The following is a 13,985-nucleotide window of genomic DNA, read 5'->3' as shown; positions in this document are numbered from 1 at the left end:
CACTTTTAGGGATCTATGGACCTGCACGCCCAGATCCCTCTGCATGTTAATGCTCCTAAGGGTTCTGCCACTTACAGTATAATTCACAACTAAATTTGATCCTCCAAAATGCATCATCTCGCATTTGTCTGGACTGTCTGCACTGATCTCTGTGGAACACCATTAGACATGATGTGGAGATGCCGGCGTTGGACTGGGGTAAACACAGTAAGAGTTTTAACAACACCAGGTTAAAGTCCAACAGGTTTATTTGGTAGCAAACACCATTAGCTTTCGGAGCGCTGCTCCTTCGTCAGATGGAGTGGAAATGTGCTCTCAAACAGGGCACAGAGACACAAAAATCAAGTTACAGAATACTGATGAGAATGCGAATCCCTACAACCAGCCAGATCTTAAAGATACAGAGAATGTGGGTGGAGGGAGCATTAAGCACAGGTTAAAGAGATGTGTATTGTCTCCAGACAGGACAGCCTGCAAGTCCAGGAGGCAAGCTGTGGGTGTTACTGATAATGTGACATAAATCCAACATCCCGGTTTAGGCCGTCCTCATGTGTGCGGAACTTGGCTATCAGTTTCTGCTCAGCGACTCTGCGCTGTCGTGTCATGAAGGCTGCCTTGGAGAACGCTTACCTGAAGATCAGAGGCTGAATGCCCGTGACTGACCCTATGTCCTGTCTGGAGACAATACACATCTCTTTTACCTGTGCTTAATGCTCCCTCCACCCACATTCTCTGTATCTTTAAGATCTGGCTGGCTGTAGGGATTCGCATTCTAATCAGTATTCTGTAACTTGATTTTTGTGTCTCTGTGCCCTGTTTGAGAGCACATTTCCACTCCATCTGACGAAGGAGCAGCGCTCTGAAAGCTAATGGTGTTTGCTACCAAATAAACCTGTTGGACTTTAACCTGTTGTTAAAACTCTTACTGTGAACACCATTAGATACAGATCTCCATTCTGAGAAACACTCTTCCACTACTACTGTCTTCTATCACCAAGCTAGTTCAGTATCCATCTAGCTAGCACACCACGAATCCCATGTGATTTTAGTTTTTGTACCAGTCTGCCATATGGGACCTTGTCAAATGCCTTACTAAAGTCCATATAAACTACATCCACAGCCCTTCCCTCAATTATCTTTGTCACCTCTTCAAAAAACTCAATCAAGTTGGAGAGACATGACCTTCCCTGCAAAACCATGCTGCCTGTCACTAACTAGTCCATTTTCTTCCAAATGTGCATATATCCTGTCCCTCAGTATCTTCTCCAAAAGCTTTCCCACCACCGTCAGGCTCACCGGCCTATAATTTCCTGGATTATCCCTGTTTCTTTCTTAAACAAGGGAACAATATTGGTTATTCTCCAGTCCTCTGGAACCCCACCTATGGTCAAAGAAAATGTGAAAATATTTGTTAAGGCCCCAGCTATTTCTCCCCTTGTCTCCTGCAGTAACCCAGGATAGATCCCATCCAGCCCCAGGAACTTGTCTAACCATAATGCAATTTAGGATGTCCAATATTTCCTCCTTCGATATGCTGACATTCTCTAGAGCGTTCACACACCTATCCCTGACCTCAACATCTGTCATGTCCTTCTCCTTAGTGAATACCGACACAAAGTACTCATTAAGGATCTCACACTTTCTGTGGCTCCATGCATAATTTCCCTCTATTGTCCAAGTAGGTCTACTCTTTCTCTTGCTACCTTCTTGCTCCTAATATATGCATAAATATTCTGTTCTGTGGTTTAAAATAAAGATTGCCTATAAAGGGATAGTGTTTTTAGTCGTTTGTTTCAGTAAATGGCTTAACTTTAAAATAATTGCGAACTTCCAGTTAATAGCTGAAGGAATGACATGTCAAGATTTCACATTTTATCAGTCCATTCAGGGATCGTAACATTCCATAAAATAAAACTAGTAGCTCTCTTTATGCCAATTTTCCTGCATTGTCCTCTATTTTATTTCTGAATTATTTTACTACCCGAGTGCAGTATGTTAAAGGCATTGGCACCGAAAGTCCAAGATGGTCAATGGTCACATATTTTGGGAACCAGATGATAGATTAAGTTGGAACACTGGCCACATAGCTTGAGTTTTGAATTCCCACAAGATTTATGGCATGAAACTTGTTCGCTCATTCAAATGACAGGGTTTAGTGTAAGTAAAATTTATGTTGAGGTTTATCAGTTACACCTGTCCAAAACTTAGAAGTCTTGCACATTTCAGAAATGTAAAATCATGTTACACAGGAAGGAGATGGTGCAAGACACACGTTGTGATAAAAGTATAACTGAAAAAGTTTTAATCAAATCCAATTTTGAATACATGAAAGAAAATTGAACAGTGTTTTAGTGAAGGTATTACATTTTTAAACACTGCCTGGTTGGACTGGTTCAATACAGATCATGTGTTCTGTGATATGCAAATAAAGAGAATATTTTTCCTGCTAAACCCCACAGATGCAGAGTGAAAACTCCACCCCTGCAAATGAACAAAGAAAAAATAAAAATGCATCATGGACAAAGACAGTGAAATAGGTGGACTCCAATATTTTACCTGGGGACAGTTGGAGCATGGCAGGAAAGGTGGAATAGAAAGACTTTATTTTTTAAAGTGTATATTTCACTAAGTTGCAAATTAACTAAAATATTTCTAACATACAGTTTAAAAATATATTAACAACCCATGCTCAATTCCCATTTCCATAATTCCACTTCAATTTGGAAGCAATTTGTAGTAGATGGCAGTTTTCAATTGATATTGCAGTTCTGATAGTAAAGTGAGAATAAATTACTTGGAATTATTGGGAAGGTAAAGAATAAAAATGGAAAAAAAAACAGTACCTGCAACTCTGGCATAAACTTACCAAAAATATTTTTAATCCCCTGGACTTTTACCAGATAATCAACATATTGACCAATTACAGACAGATTTATTTCACTGGAAGACAAGAAAGAATTTTAGGCCAATATGACAATAAACAGGTGGATATCAGATATTAAGTAACACCAACATTCTTACTTATCTTGTGTCATGGGTGTAAAGGTTGCCGCTACTAAACCATGAAGCTTGTTCCTGGGCATTGCCATCTGAAATAAAAATTAATATTGATTCGATACTCAGAAACCTCAATTAAACAGCCAGATACCATGCAATGCATAGCATTTAACCAGTGCATCATGGCAGTTAGAACTCTGCCCAACTTTAAATGCACACAGTTTTCTGCTGGCGTTCCCATGACATTATGAAACCATAAGTACAAATAGCTTGTACATCTGCAAAATAAAATTAGTAATATTCCATCAGAACTACAAGATGATTAAATAATTCATAACTGGATAGAATATTGCATCGGCACTTGACTCCAGCAAGAATATCAAGGCCATCAATAGGGTGCAGAATCATAGAATGATTACTGTACAGGAGGCAGCTATTTGAAACATCACATCCATGCTGGTTCTCGGCAAGAGCACCTCTGGTGCTCTTAGATGATTCACTAAATTGACAACAAGGAGGACAAACTTTAGTTATTAGAAGAGGTGGAGAAAACTAGAAAATGCTGGAAAAAGTCAGCAATATTGGCAGCACCTATAGAAAGAGAAGCAGATCTGTTGAGCATTTCCAGCAGTGTGTTTTCAGGTTTCCAATATTTTGCTTTTGTACAGGAGAAATTGGAGCAAGGTCACGAGGTCTGATATGGTATTCAAAATTACGAGGTGTTATGATAAGGTACTTCAAAGTGTCCATACTGTGCTGTACGAGGAAAGGTCATTCAGTTCAGTGCAGCCTTCTGGATGGAACTGTCTCAAACAGCTTGCACTGTCATATGGGTTCACCCAAAATAATTTTATCCCCCAAAAACGTAGGCAAATCTAACATTGTGACATTTCTTCCCGATTACAGGGACAGCACAGAAACAGAAGGTGGTCATGAGATCAGGTAAAAATCAATCAGATCTCTACATGTCCACCTTAGTCCTCAAATTTGTCATCAAGCATGAAACTGACAGAACCTTCTGCTGTCTACAACTGCATTTCCTCACAGGTACATTGTTGAAGTCCCTTAGAAATCACTTGAATGGATGTGAACTTCCCCTTTTAGACTGCAATAGTGCTGTTTAAAGAGCCTTGAAAAATGTCTCACTGAATGTGTTGTGACAATGTACTAAGTGATAACTATTGCTGAACAACCCTTGTCCAAATCTGACATTTGTGACAAATACAATAAAAAATTCTACAAATTCCAATTTCTTTTTAAAACTAATGATAATCTGTCGGTCCCAGTCTATTGCAGTCCCTATTAAATTTATAAAATGAAAGGTCAGTTGTTTTTACTTCCCAATTTGCTGTCTGTGATAATTCTTCAATATTTACCACTAATCCTGTCTGGTGATATTGCTGACTATAGGCAGATGGAGATGCATCGGAGGTTTAGGCACATGACTACCAAATGATGTAGAGATATTCAGAGTTGTGCATGAAAGCAGGGTGAATATTGCTCCCTTCAGGGAAAATTACTGAAGCTGGTGGGAGAGAAAAAAATCCGCTTGCTCACACACGATGTCTCGAGTTGTGGCTGCTGTGAGCAAATCAAACACTTTTATTGTCCTCTTACAAGATCTTGTGAGAGCAAGCGGATTTTTTTCTCTCCCACCAGCTTCAGTAACTTTCCCTGAAGGGAGCAATATTCACCCTGCTCTCATGCACAACTCTACATATCTCTACATCATTTGGTAGTCATGTGCCTAAACCTCCGATGCATCTCCATCTGCCTATAGTCAGTCAGGTCTCTGCTAGCAAATCTCACTTTTATATTTGCTAACTTGCATATTATTTAAGAGAGGGTGATATCTTGATAATCAAATAGTAAACACATCTATTAGGAACAGGTTATTTAAGGTAATATACAGAATTCACGAAATGACTTCAGAATCAAATACCCATGAAAATAAACTTTTCTGCATTAGAATAACTCAACTGCAATTTGCAATTGAATGACTATTTATAAAACTGCATTCTTTTCAAAGTTTGTCTTGCTCATTGGGATGATTGGAGTTCTATTTCTGCATACAAGGCAGATTTATTGCCATAGTGATTAGCTAGCTTGCATGACAAACTCTGCTTTTGGTAAAGAATTTCAGTGTTCATATTGGTAAACTGCAGAGTACCGATTAGACATTTGAAGAAGCAGAAGGAAGAATCCTTATTGTCGAGTATGCAGCTTCCTCAGTTGAGGCCGCTTTCAGCTAAATGGAATGTCAGATACTCTGATCAATCTGGAGAAACAGGGCTGGAGAAGGAGCTGAGGGTAAGCTCCTAGCTAAGTTTTTTGAGAACTGGCTACCATATTTTCTTAATCTTGACAGAAAAGCTGTGGGTATTAATCTAAAAAGCTCACATTGTATTCTGTTTTCAAGGTCTGACCCCAGCTGGTAATCATACTTTTTCAAAGCTTTGGTCACAGAGATTTCAATGAGGCTGTAAAGCATCCGAAAACTATCTGACTGCAGTTTGCACTGCTTTATCCTGAGGGTGATATCTGATGGATCCTCAAGGCTTCGACAATCCGACTAAGACTTTGGTCTCTCTGAACTCAGTGGATGAACTTTAACCCAAGTTGATACACTCCTTTTTTGAGCTGATGGGGGCGATCTGGTGTTCGAACACAGGTGAATTTTACCTGTTATCCTTCGAATACCAGGAATGTCCATTTGTTTATAATGGAATGCATCCCTCAGCATGATTTGGACAGGCTGAGTATGCATGGCAGATGCAGTAAGATGTGGATCAATGTGAAGTTATCCACTTTGGTAGCAATAAGACGACATATTATTACTTGAATGGGTGTAAATTGAAAGAGGCGGATACTCAGCGAGACATTGGTGGCCTCATGCATCAGTCACTGAAAGCAAGCGTGCAGGTTCAGCAGGAAGTAAAGGCAGCAACTGGTATGTTAGCTTTCATAGCAAGAGGATTTGAGTTTAGGAATAGGAATGTTTTACTGCAATTGTATAGGGCATTGATGAGGCCGCACCAGGAGCATCATGTGCAGTTTTGGTGTCCTTATCTGAAAAAGGATGTACTTCCTATAGAGAGAGTACAGCGAAGGCTTACAAGGCTGATTCCTGGGATGGCAAGTCTGTCATATGAGGAGAGACTAAATTGGTTAGAATTACATTCATTGGAGTTTAGAAGAGTAAGATGGAATCTCATAGAAAGTTATAAAATTCTAACAGGGTTAGACAAGGTAGATTCAGAAAGAATGTTAGTTGGGGAGTCCAGAACTAGCGGTCGTAGTTTGGGGATAAGAGATAAACCCTTTAGAACTGAGGTGAGAAGAAATTTCCTCACCCAGAGGGTGGTGAATGTGTGGAATTCACTACCACAGAAAGTAGTTGAGGCCAAAGCATTGAGATATTTCAGGAAGAAATTAGATCTCGCTCTTGGGGCTAAAAGGATCAAGGGATATGAGGGGGGAGAATCAGAATATTTAATTTGATAAGCCGTGATCAAAATGAAAGGCAGAGAAGGCTCAAAGGGCCAAATAGTCTACTCCTGCTTCTAGTTTCAATGGTTTAATTATTCCAAGCTTAAGACACAGATCTGATCCGACGATATCCTCATTATGCCAGGGATGCAAAGTGGCATGGAGGACTACTGCATTGCTTCTGGTCCGGTTTCAAAATTTAATCCTCATGGTTTAATATCTTTGAACGGCTTGAGAGTCTTGGGGAGCGCGCCAAGTAGGTTGTATGACACTGGGGTTGTGCTATTTTTTCTTCTTATAATCCATGCGTTTATAATGGTGGTGGTATATACTAAGTGGTATCCTTTATTCTTGTCAGGACTAATGAGTAGCGCCACTGTGAGGAGGCGGTTGGGTTGTTTGGTGGAGGTTGCGGGGATAGCTCAATAAGCCCACACAGCTGGTGAGGAAAACCCCCTCAGAACTATTGGTGTCACACAGCTTGTTTCAGTATTTTATTTTCCTTATTTTGGGATCAAAGAATCTCTGATGAACTCCTGTAAAGGTGCAGTCAGAGCATATGTCCTGGGAAAAGTCATTGTTTTGTGTCAGTGGCACCCCTGATATAGCTGGAGATGGGGAAGTATGCTTTCGTGCATGCCTAGCATCATGAGAGAGCCTTTGGCTGATCAGCCTTTGTATCTGTATCCTATTTTCTCCTTGACTGAATATGCAATAGCAGTAGCTACTTTGAAAATCCTCGAATCTAAGTTATGTGGCTCTGTCTCCAGATCCTATAAGCAAGATCATGCGCCGTTATGCCATGTTCTCAGGCTTTATCTGGTTTCCCTTTTTTCCCCCTTTATTGTTTGTATCTTGGGAGGCGCCGCTTGTAATGAATAATCTGAACCAACTGCTTTGATGGTCTTGTCACTTTGTATGCACATGTGTAAAAATTATTATGCTTTATTGTACCAATCCATGCTGTTTGTAAAAACGGGGGAAAATCTTCAACAACACTTCTTAAAAAAAACTTTGCAAAGTCACATCTGAATTTTTTTTAAAAATCACAAATACAGTCAGAGAAGCAAACTAAATAACCACACAGAGATCGGATCCAATCATTAGGAAAGTCGGCAGAGAGAAAAAAAAAGTTCTATGAACAGGTGTGCATGTTAATGTATTCACAAAGAGCACATTGGACCACCCAAATGACCTGGATCACCGAAAATGAACTGTGCACAAGGCTCCATTAAGTCCACATCCGTCACTGCTTACTGGTGTATCAACAGTACGGTTCATAACTTCAGCGGGAGTTGACTAGAATACCAATTAGCATCCCGAGTGCTGCTACTGATGGGGGTTTGGGCAAAACTACCTCTATATGCGGGATACACGCCACGTGTATTACACTAGCAATCACGGCTTGCAAACAAATCGCATTCTCTTAGCCCTTTTAGTTCCTGCGCTGATATGGAGCTTCAATTTGCAGGTTGAGATTGCTGACATAATCAGCAATTCTAAACCCTGATCGTAGAACTGGGGGCAAAGAACATGACATAAACGTATTGCAGAATGAGCAAAATACTGTGGCTGCTGGAAATCTGAAACAACAACTGTGCTGGAAATGTTCAGAAAGCCGGGCAGCCTGTGTGGGTAGAAAAGTTAACATTTCTTTCACCGTTAACTCTTTGCACAGGTGGTGCCAAAAAGGTGGCGTCACTTTATTACAATCTGTAGGGGGGAAAATATCCTAACCCTGGGCAGCAAGTGCTTCAGAGCCACTCGTCCTGATGGGAAAAATAATCCTCCACAGTCCTCACACAATCGCCCAGATTTCAGAAGCTGGGAGATTGAAAGGAGTTTCTGATGGAAGACGTTCAAAATGGGAAGCAAATCTCTTGCCGGGAGACAGGCATATAGAAATTAGCAGAGATGTTAGGGAAATTCCCGCAGGAGGGTTGACAGTGCAGGGAACGGAACATGAATGTGTTGCAAAATTGACTGAGAAAGCAAGAAGGCTTAGCAGAAGAACCACTCAGGTAAAGGGGCAATCAACCTATAAGTAGATGGAGCTAGAAAATATGTTGAAGATAAACCCCGCACTGCATGGGCAGTGGTAAATGATGAAGCAACAGTGATTGCATGAGAACAAATCTCAGCACAAGTAGCAGAGTTGTTAGCTTTAGAATGGAGTAAAGAGAAGCGAATTAACATCTATACAGTCGGTATGCTTTTGGGGTAGTGAATGATTATATGACAGCTTGGAGTAGACATGGTTTTATAAAATCTAGTAGGGGGCATATACTGCATAAGAATTTAATGAAAGATCTGATCCGAGCAGCTCATAGTCCCTTAGAAGCAGCTGTAATAAAAGTGCCGGCATACAAGATTAGCACAGAAGGGAAAGTCAAGCTGACAAAGCAGCAAAAGATTTGTTAGAACAGAGTTTGGAAGGGACACAAACAGTAGGTGTGGCAGCATTACAAGTTGATGATATTCCAGGCATTAATGTGAAGCAATACAGGAACAAGTGTCAGAGGAAGAGAAGCAGAAGTGGGAAAAACAAGGGAGGCAGATAGGTCAAGATGGCGCATGGAGAAGGGGGGAAAATAATATCTCCAGAAGCAGTACAGCAAACCTTGTTATAGGTATACCATGATTAGCTCATACAGGAAGTGATAAAATGACTAGTTTAGTTCGAAATTGGTGGTGGTGAAAAGGTATGGGAGAAGACATGGCAAAATTCTGTCAAAGATGTTTACAGTGCACCCTGGTGGAACCAGGCCATCATTGAAGGGTTAAGATGGGGAACCAGTCAAAACCCAAAGGGCCATGGGAATATTTGCAGATAGATTTCACAGGACCACGACTTAGAGCAAAAGGGAAGACCTATTGTTTAGTAATTATTGATGGGTGGATGCATTCCTGTGCAAAGATGCCATAGTCAAACCTGTAGTTATGATATTGGTAAATGAAATAATACCTCCATGAGTTTGACTTAGACCAGGGAACTAACTTCACAGGAAGAGTTTTAAGAGAAGTCTGTCGAATGTTAGGGATAAGACAGAGGTTTCCTATACTATATCACCCCCAGAGTTCAGGAATGGGAGAACAAATGAAACAGACACTGAAGAATAGTTTAGCTAAAGCTATTTTAGAAGAGGGAAACAATTGGGTACAGGCTTTGCCTGCACTATTGCTGTGACAGAGAGCTACTCCTTCCCGAGACACAGGATTAACCCCTTTTGAACTGATGACTGGTAGGGCAATGCGCCTCCCAGAGGATGTAACAAGATAGGGAGTTAGCCAAGAAGCAGTGTTTCGATGTGAGGGATTAGGAGACTGTTTACATTCTCTCAAAAAGCAGTAATCACAACAGCAGTACAGAGACTGGATGAGATTGGCAGAGGAGAACACTCCTAAGTTACCTACATCAGGGGATAAGGTAATGGTGAAACTCATGACAGACAAAGGGGGCTAGGGGTCTGATGGGAGGGGCCTTATAGCACGATTGTCACAGGACAAACATGTGCCCTAATTGATGAAAAGTACAGTCTGTGATGGTGGCACTGGACACAGCTGAAACCACATCCTAATGAGCAATCCAGTAATAACGAAATTGTCCCAGTGAGTGGATAATCATCCTGTGGAACAGGGGATCATCATGGCTCCTGTAGCTGCATTACTAATAATAGGGATAATTTGAATTTGCAGATGAGTGACTAGATGATACCAAATCATGACACCAAAAAAATCAGGGGAATATTAGAAGAAATAGAAATTCAATGAAAGTGATACTAACTTAAATGCCGAAGGGCACTCTGTTTATATTTACAGAATATTACGTGCATGAAAATTTCAAGACAGTTACAAGGTCAAGAGAAGACAACAACTGATGTAGTCAAGCCCCAAGACTGATTATCAAGTGCCAGACCTGAAATTAAAACCATTGTGATTGTGGCGTGGATCTATAAATACATTTAAAAAAGAGAGGATAGAGACTGTCAGTTGATAATCATCAAAACGATTGTAAACTTTTCTATTCTTTTGTTGTTCAATTTACAATTTTTGATACAGTCCATCGAGAAAGGCATACTAACACTTATCTGTATATGGCACACACTTGTGCTAGAACTGCCAATTTATCTAAATATTGGGTTTGCTCGCACATTCCTATACATGCTGAGAGAGGAATACCTTTGCACTCAGTGTTTCTGTCATGGTCATAATTAATTGTGTGGGATCAGCTTACTCAGTCTTTCAGAGATCCTGAAAATTGGCTTTGGGTTTTCCTAGATCTTGTGATAGAGTAGACTTGTATGGTAGTAGTTCTTGTTTCAGGTAGGCCAGGTCACATGAAAAGGTACTCACCTGTTTATAACACATCCAGTCCAGCACCCAGCCTTATTTTAAATGAAGTAGAACCAAAACCGAAAGGTATATTGTGTGTTGAGAAAAGGCCCAGAGGGGACTTGGGCACATGCGGATGCCACCACTCAGTTTAACCAGCCGGATGTGTATGGATCTACCCAGTAATGATCTATCCTGCAATATTCTGCATTGTTTCAAGGAGAACACTTATCCAACTCTCAATGGCAGATATTGAATTTGTGGAAACAAGGCATACCCATGGCTAGAAGGGGGTCATGTTACCTTGGATATGTGGTTCTATATATTTATCATTCTCACCAGCTCCCTTCTGGGAGAAATCGACATGCCCTTGTGGGATTAAACAACTTCCTTGGTATGATGATGCTCCTGTATGCATGTGTAAGACTGTCAATTGAGATTGAAGCCATGATATGGAAAAGTTTCCCAATGGTATAGTTTTGCCCTCACTGAAATGTGCACTCTTGTACTACAGAATCAAATGGCATTAGACTTCATCTTGGCAACTAAGGGTGGAACATATGCTTTCATTATTGGATCAGTGTTGTACATATATACCAGATACTTCACAGAACATAACTAATTTGAAAGGAGGTTGATAAGCTCAACCAACCAACATCCTTTCTTCTATAGAACTGGGCAACTGGCTGGATGGGTTTTCTGGGAACAACCATAGTACAAGGGATAGTGCTTTTCTTCATCATTATTTTAATGTTCATTGTAATTATATGAATGTTTAGATGCTGCTGTTCTTCAGCAGGGAAGTCTATGAGGAGTGCAGCAGCAGTTGCATCAATTCATGTGGGCAAAGATGTCCCCAGTACCAAGCGCTCCTCCAGTGTATGAGAATACATACTATCAAATATTCATTTCAGGGCCTACATGAGGTAATATTATTTTCCCTTATGATTTTAGTATTAGTGGGGATGATCAGTTTAATGCAGTTATGCACAACCAATACAGCATTAGTGAAGACAATCAAAGTAAAAAAAGAGAAATCAAGCCAAATCACCCTTTAGGATTTAAGAATATTTCCTTAGATACCTTTATTTACTGGCCTAGTATTGGGCTTGCCAATGGCCAGAAGGGGAGTACAATGTAGGGGAAAAAAATCTTAATAGGTTAGAAATGATTTTAAACCATTAGATATTAACAACTACCAGCATTGACTTTAAAAACAGACTCATAAGCTAACAAGAAAGCAGTTTACACACGTGAAATGCAGCAAGAGATTTAAACAAGTGATTAGGATTTAAAACATATATGCTGATATTTTGAATGTATTAATGTATTTTTTAAATTGATGCATTAATTTAGTCAAAGGTAAATTGCTGTAAGGCAGGATGGTAAAGGGTGAAAAGTGCAGGATCACATTCTTAGTGAACAATGAAAATTTCAATGTGCAAATTATCAGTAAAGTTTCTTATGGAGGAACATTCGATATTCGTTGTCCAGATAAGACAGATGCTACCCAGACATGGGAAAACCGCATTCGTCTGGTTTGGCCGATGACGTGGAACTAGCTGGTGGGAATCTTACCTCTAACCTTTGAGGTCAGGCTTCTGGGGTTGTTAAGTGATAAAGGAAATGGGGTTAGCTTCCGGATTGTACGGACTAATAAAATTCCTTGATGTCAAAAGGTGAATTGCCATTGGCTAATGTATATGACAGGTGTTTTCAATAACTTATGAATTGAAGATGACTGTTTTAAAGCTAATGAAATGCACCAGTAATTGATAAGAAAAATGTACAATTGATCAGTTTCAAATTGTATACATCAGAATTCATCCGTGAGGTCTGGCTGCTCTATGTTTGGAGGAGCCCCAACCCTTTGGTGACTACTCCGAGCAGCTGCTGGTCAAATGAAAGATACGTCTTTAAACAGACACTGGCTTTGAGAGTCTTGTATTGTCTGAAGTTTCGGCGATACCCTGTCACCTTGCAAACCCTGCTAACACAACTATTACTCCTCCGGTTGCCTTTTGCTCCCTGATATCTTTGGTATTTAATCTTCCTCAACCTCTTCTCACTCATCCCAGTACCCCCCTCCTTTTTTTTCGACCAAAAGAAAATTGCATTTCTCCCACCTCAGTTCCAAAGAAAAGTCATATTGGATTTGAACTGTTAACTCTTTCTCTCTTCCGGACCTATGGAGTTTTTCCAGCGGTGTTTTTAGTTTGAGTAGGTCCAGCACTTTTTTCTGTTTTTATTTAATGTGTAAACAGCATTCTCCTTGCGGACTGAGCCTTACTTTACTGAAATAAATTGGGTTTTTTGTAACTTGATGTAAAAATGTATAACAACTCAATTAGAAGCTACAAAAAATACATCCACGATGTTTTTGTCGTCAAGTGTATTCACTTGTTGTTTATTAGTCAACACTGTAGACAATATAATGTTTATTTAAATATGGTTCATTATAAATCTTCCTACTCTTTTGCGTTTTGATTTATAACAAGTTAGTAACCTCAAATCAAGTCAAGCAGGTTAGAGCTGGCAAGATGTCAACTGAAGGCAAACGTTGTACAGAAGGAAAGTGCCTACCCACCGCATGAGCAATGTCACGGGACTGAAAACAAGTCATGTCATGAGTTGTGAGCTGAGAACCCTGAAAGAGGAAAGGCCAACACAGGTAGTTTTAAATTAAAATATAGAAAGTGCTGGATAAACCCAGTAGATCTGACAGCATCTGTAGAGAAAGCAAGAGTTAGCAGCTCAGAAGCATCAAGTAGATCCGTCAGGTGTTGAGTTCATACAGAATTGTTGTTATTTCGGATTTCCGGTATCGGCAATACTTTGCTTTTAGTTTTAAATGAGGCAGATTGCAAATCCATTTACACAGAGAGATATTTTCTCAGATTAGAGGTTAATAAATCACATACACATTAAGTTTACGAAGTCGGGCTAGCAGCAGCGACAGACAGCTTGGCACAGTTACCATCCCTTGTTCCTTAACAAATTGCTGAGCTCGCGGTCAATCAAACACAAGCCTTTGACTGATTGACCAAGCGAGCTGAACAGCTCCCCAGGACCTGTTTATTGCCCATGGTGTCGGCTTGCTTACCTACCTGCGGGGCTTCTCCTGCACCACTCCAACAGCAAGGATCCCTCCGGAGCATGCGCCGTCT

General features: G+C 40.3%; 1 protein-coding gene across 5 annotated transcripts in view; it reads right to left on the bottom strand.

Annotated features, from left to right (window-relative positions):
* The window catches only part of npl (N-acetylneuraminate pyruvate lyase (dihydrodipicolinate synthase)), a 49,371-nt gene extending 35,386 nt beyond the window's left edge, over positions 1-13,985 (bottom strand). For 2 of the 5 annotated variants that reach the window (XM_078218320.1, XM_078218321.1), the window contains exons 1-3: positions 13,926-13,984; positions 3,022-3,089; positions 2,867-2,940 (exon numbers count right to left, since the gene is read on the bottom strand). In XM_078218320.1, coding sequence (XP_078074446.1) covers positions 2,867-2,940; positions 3,022-3,089; positions 13,926-13,976 — 193 coding nt within the window. In that variant the 5' untranslated portion in view covers positions 13,977-13,984. Of the gene's footprint in view, positions 1-2,866; positions 2,941-3,021; positions 3,090-4,373; positions 4,394-13,741; positions 13,767-13,921 lie in introns of those variants that run through there. The other 3 variants (XM_078218322.1, XM_078218319.1, XM_078218318.1) reach the window with 3 other exon arrangements.

This window comes from Mustelus asterias, chromosome 8 (genome assembly GCF_964213995.1).
Source record: "Mustelus asterias chromosome 8, sMusAst1.hap1.1, whole genome shotgun sequence".
In the NCBI taxonomy this organism is placed as follows: domain Eukaryota; kingdom Metazoa; phylum Chordata; class Chondrichthyes; order Carcharhiniformes; family Triakidae; genus Mustelus; species Mustelus asterias.
This window is presented reverse-complemented; position numbering and strand designations above follow the sequence as displayed.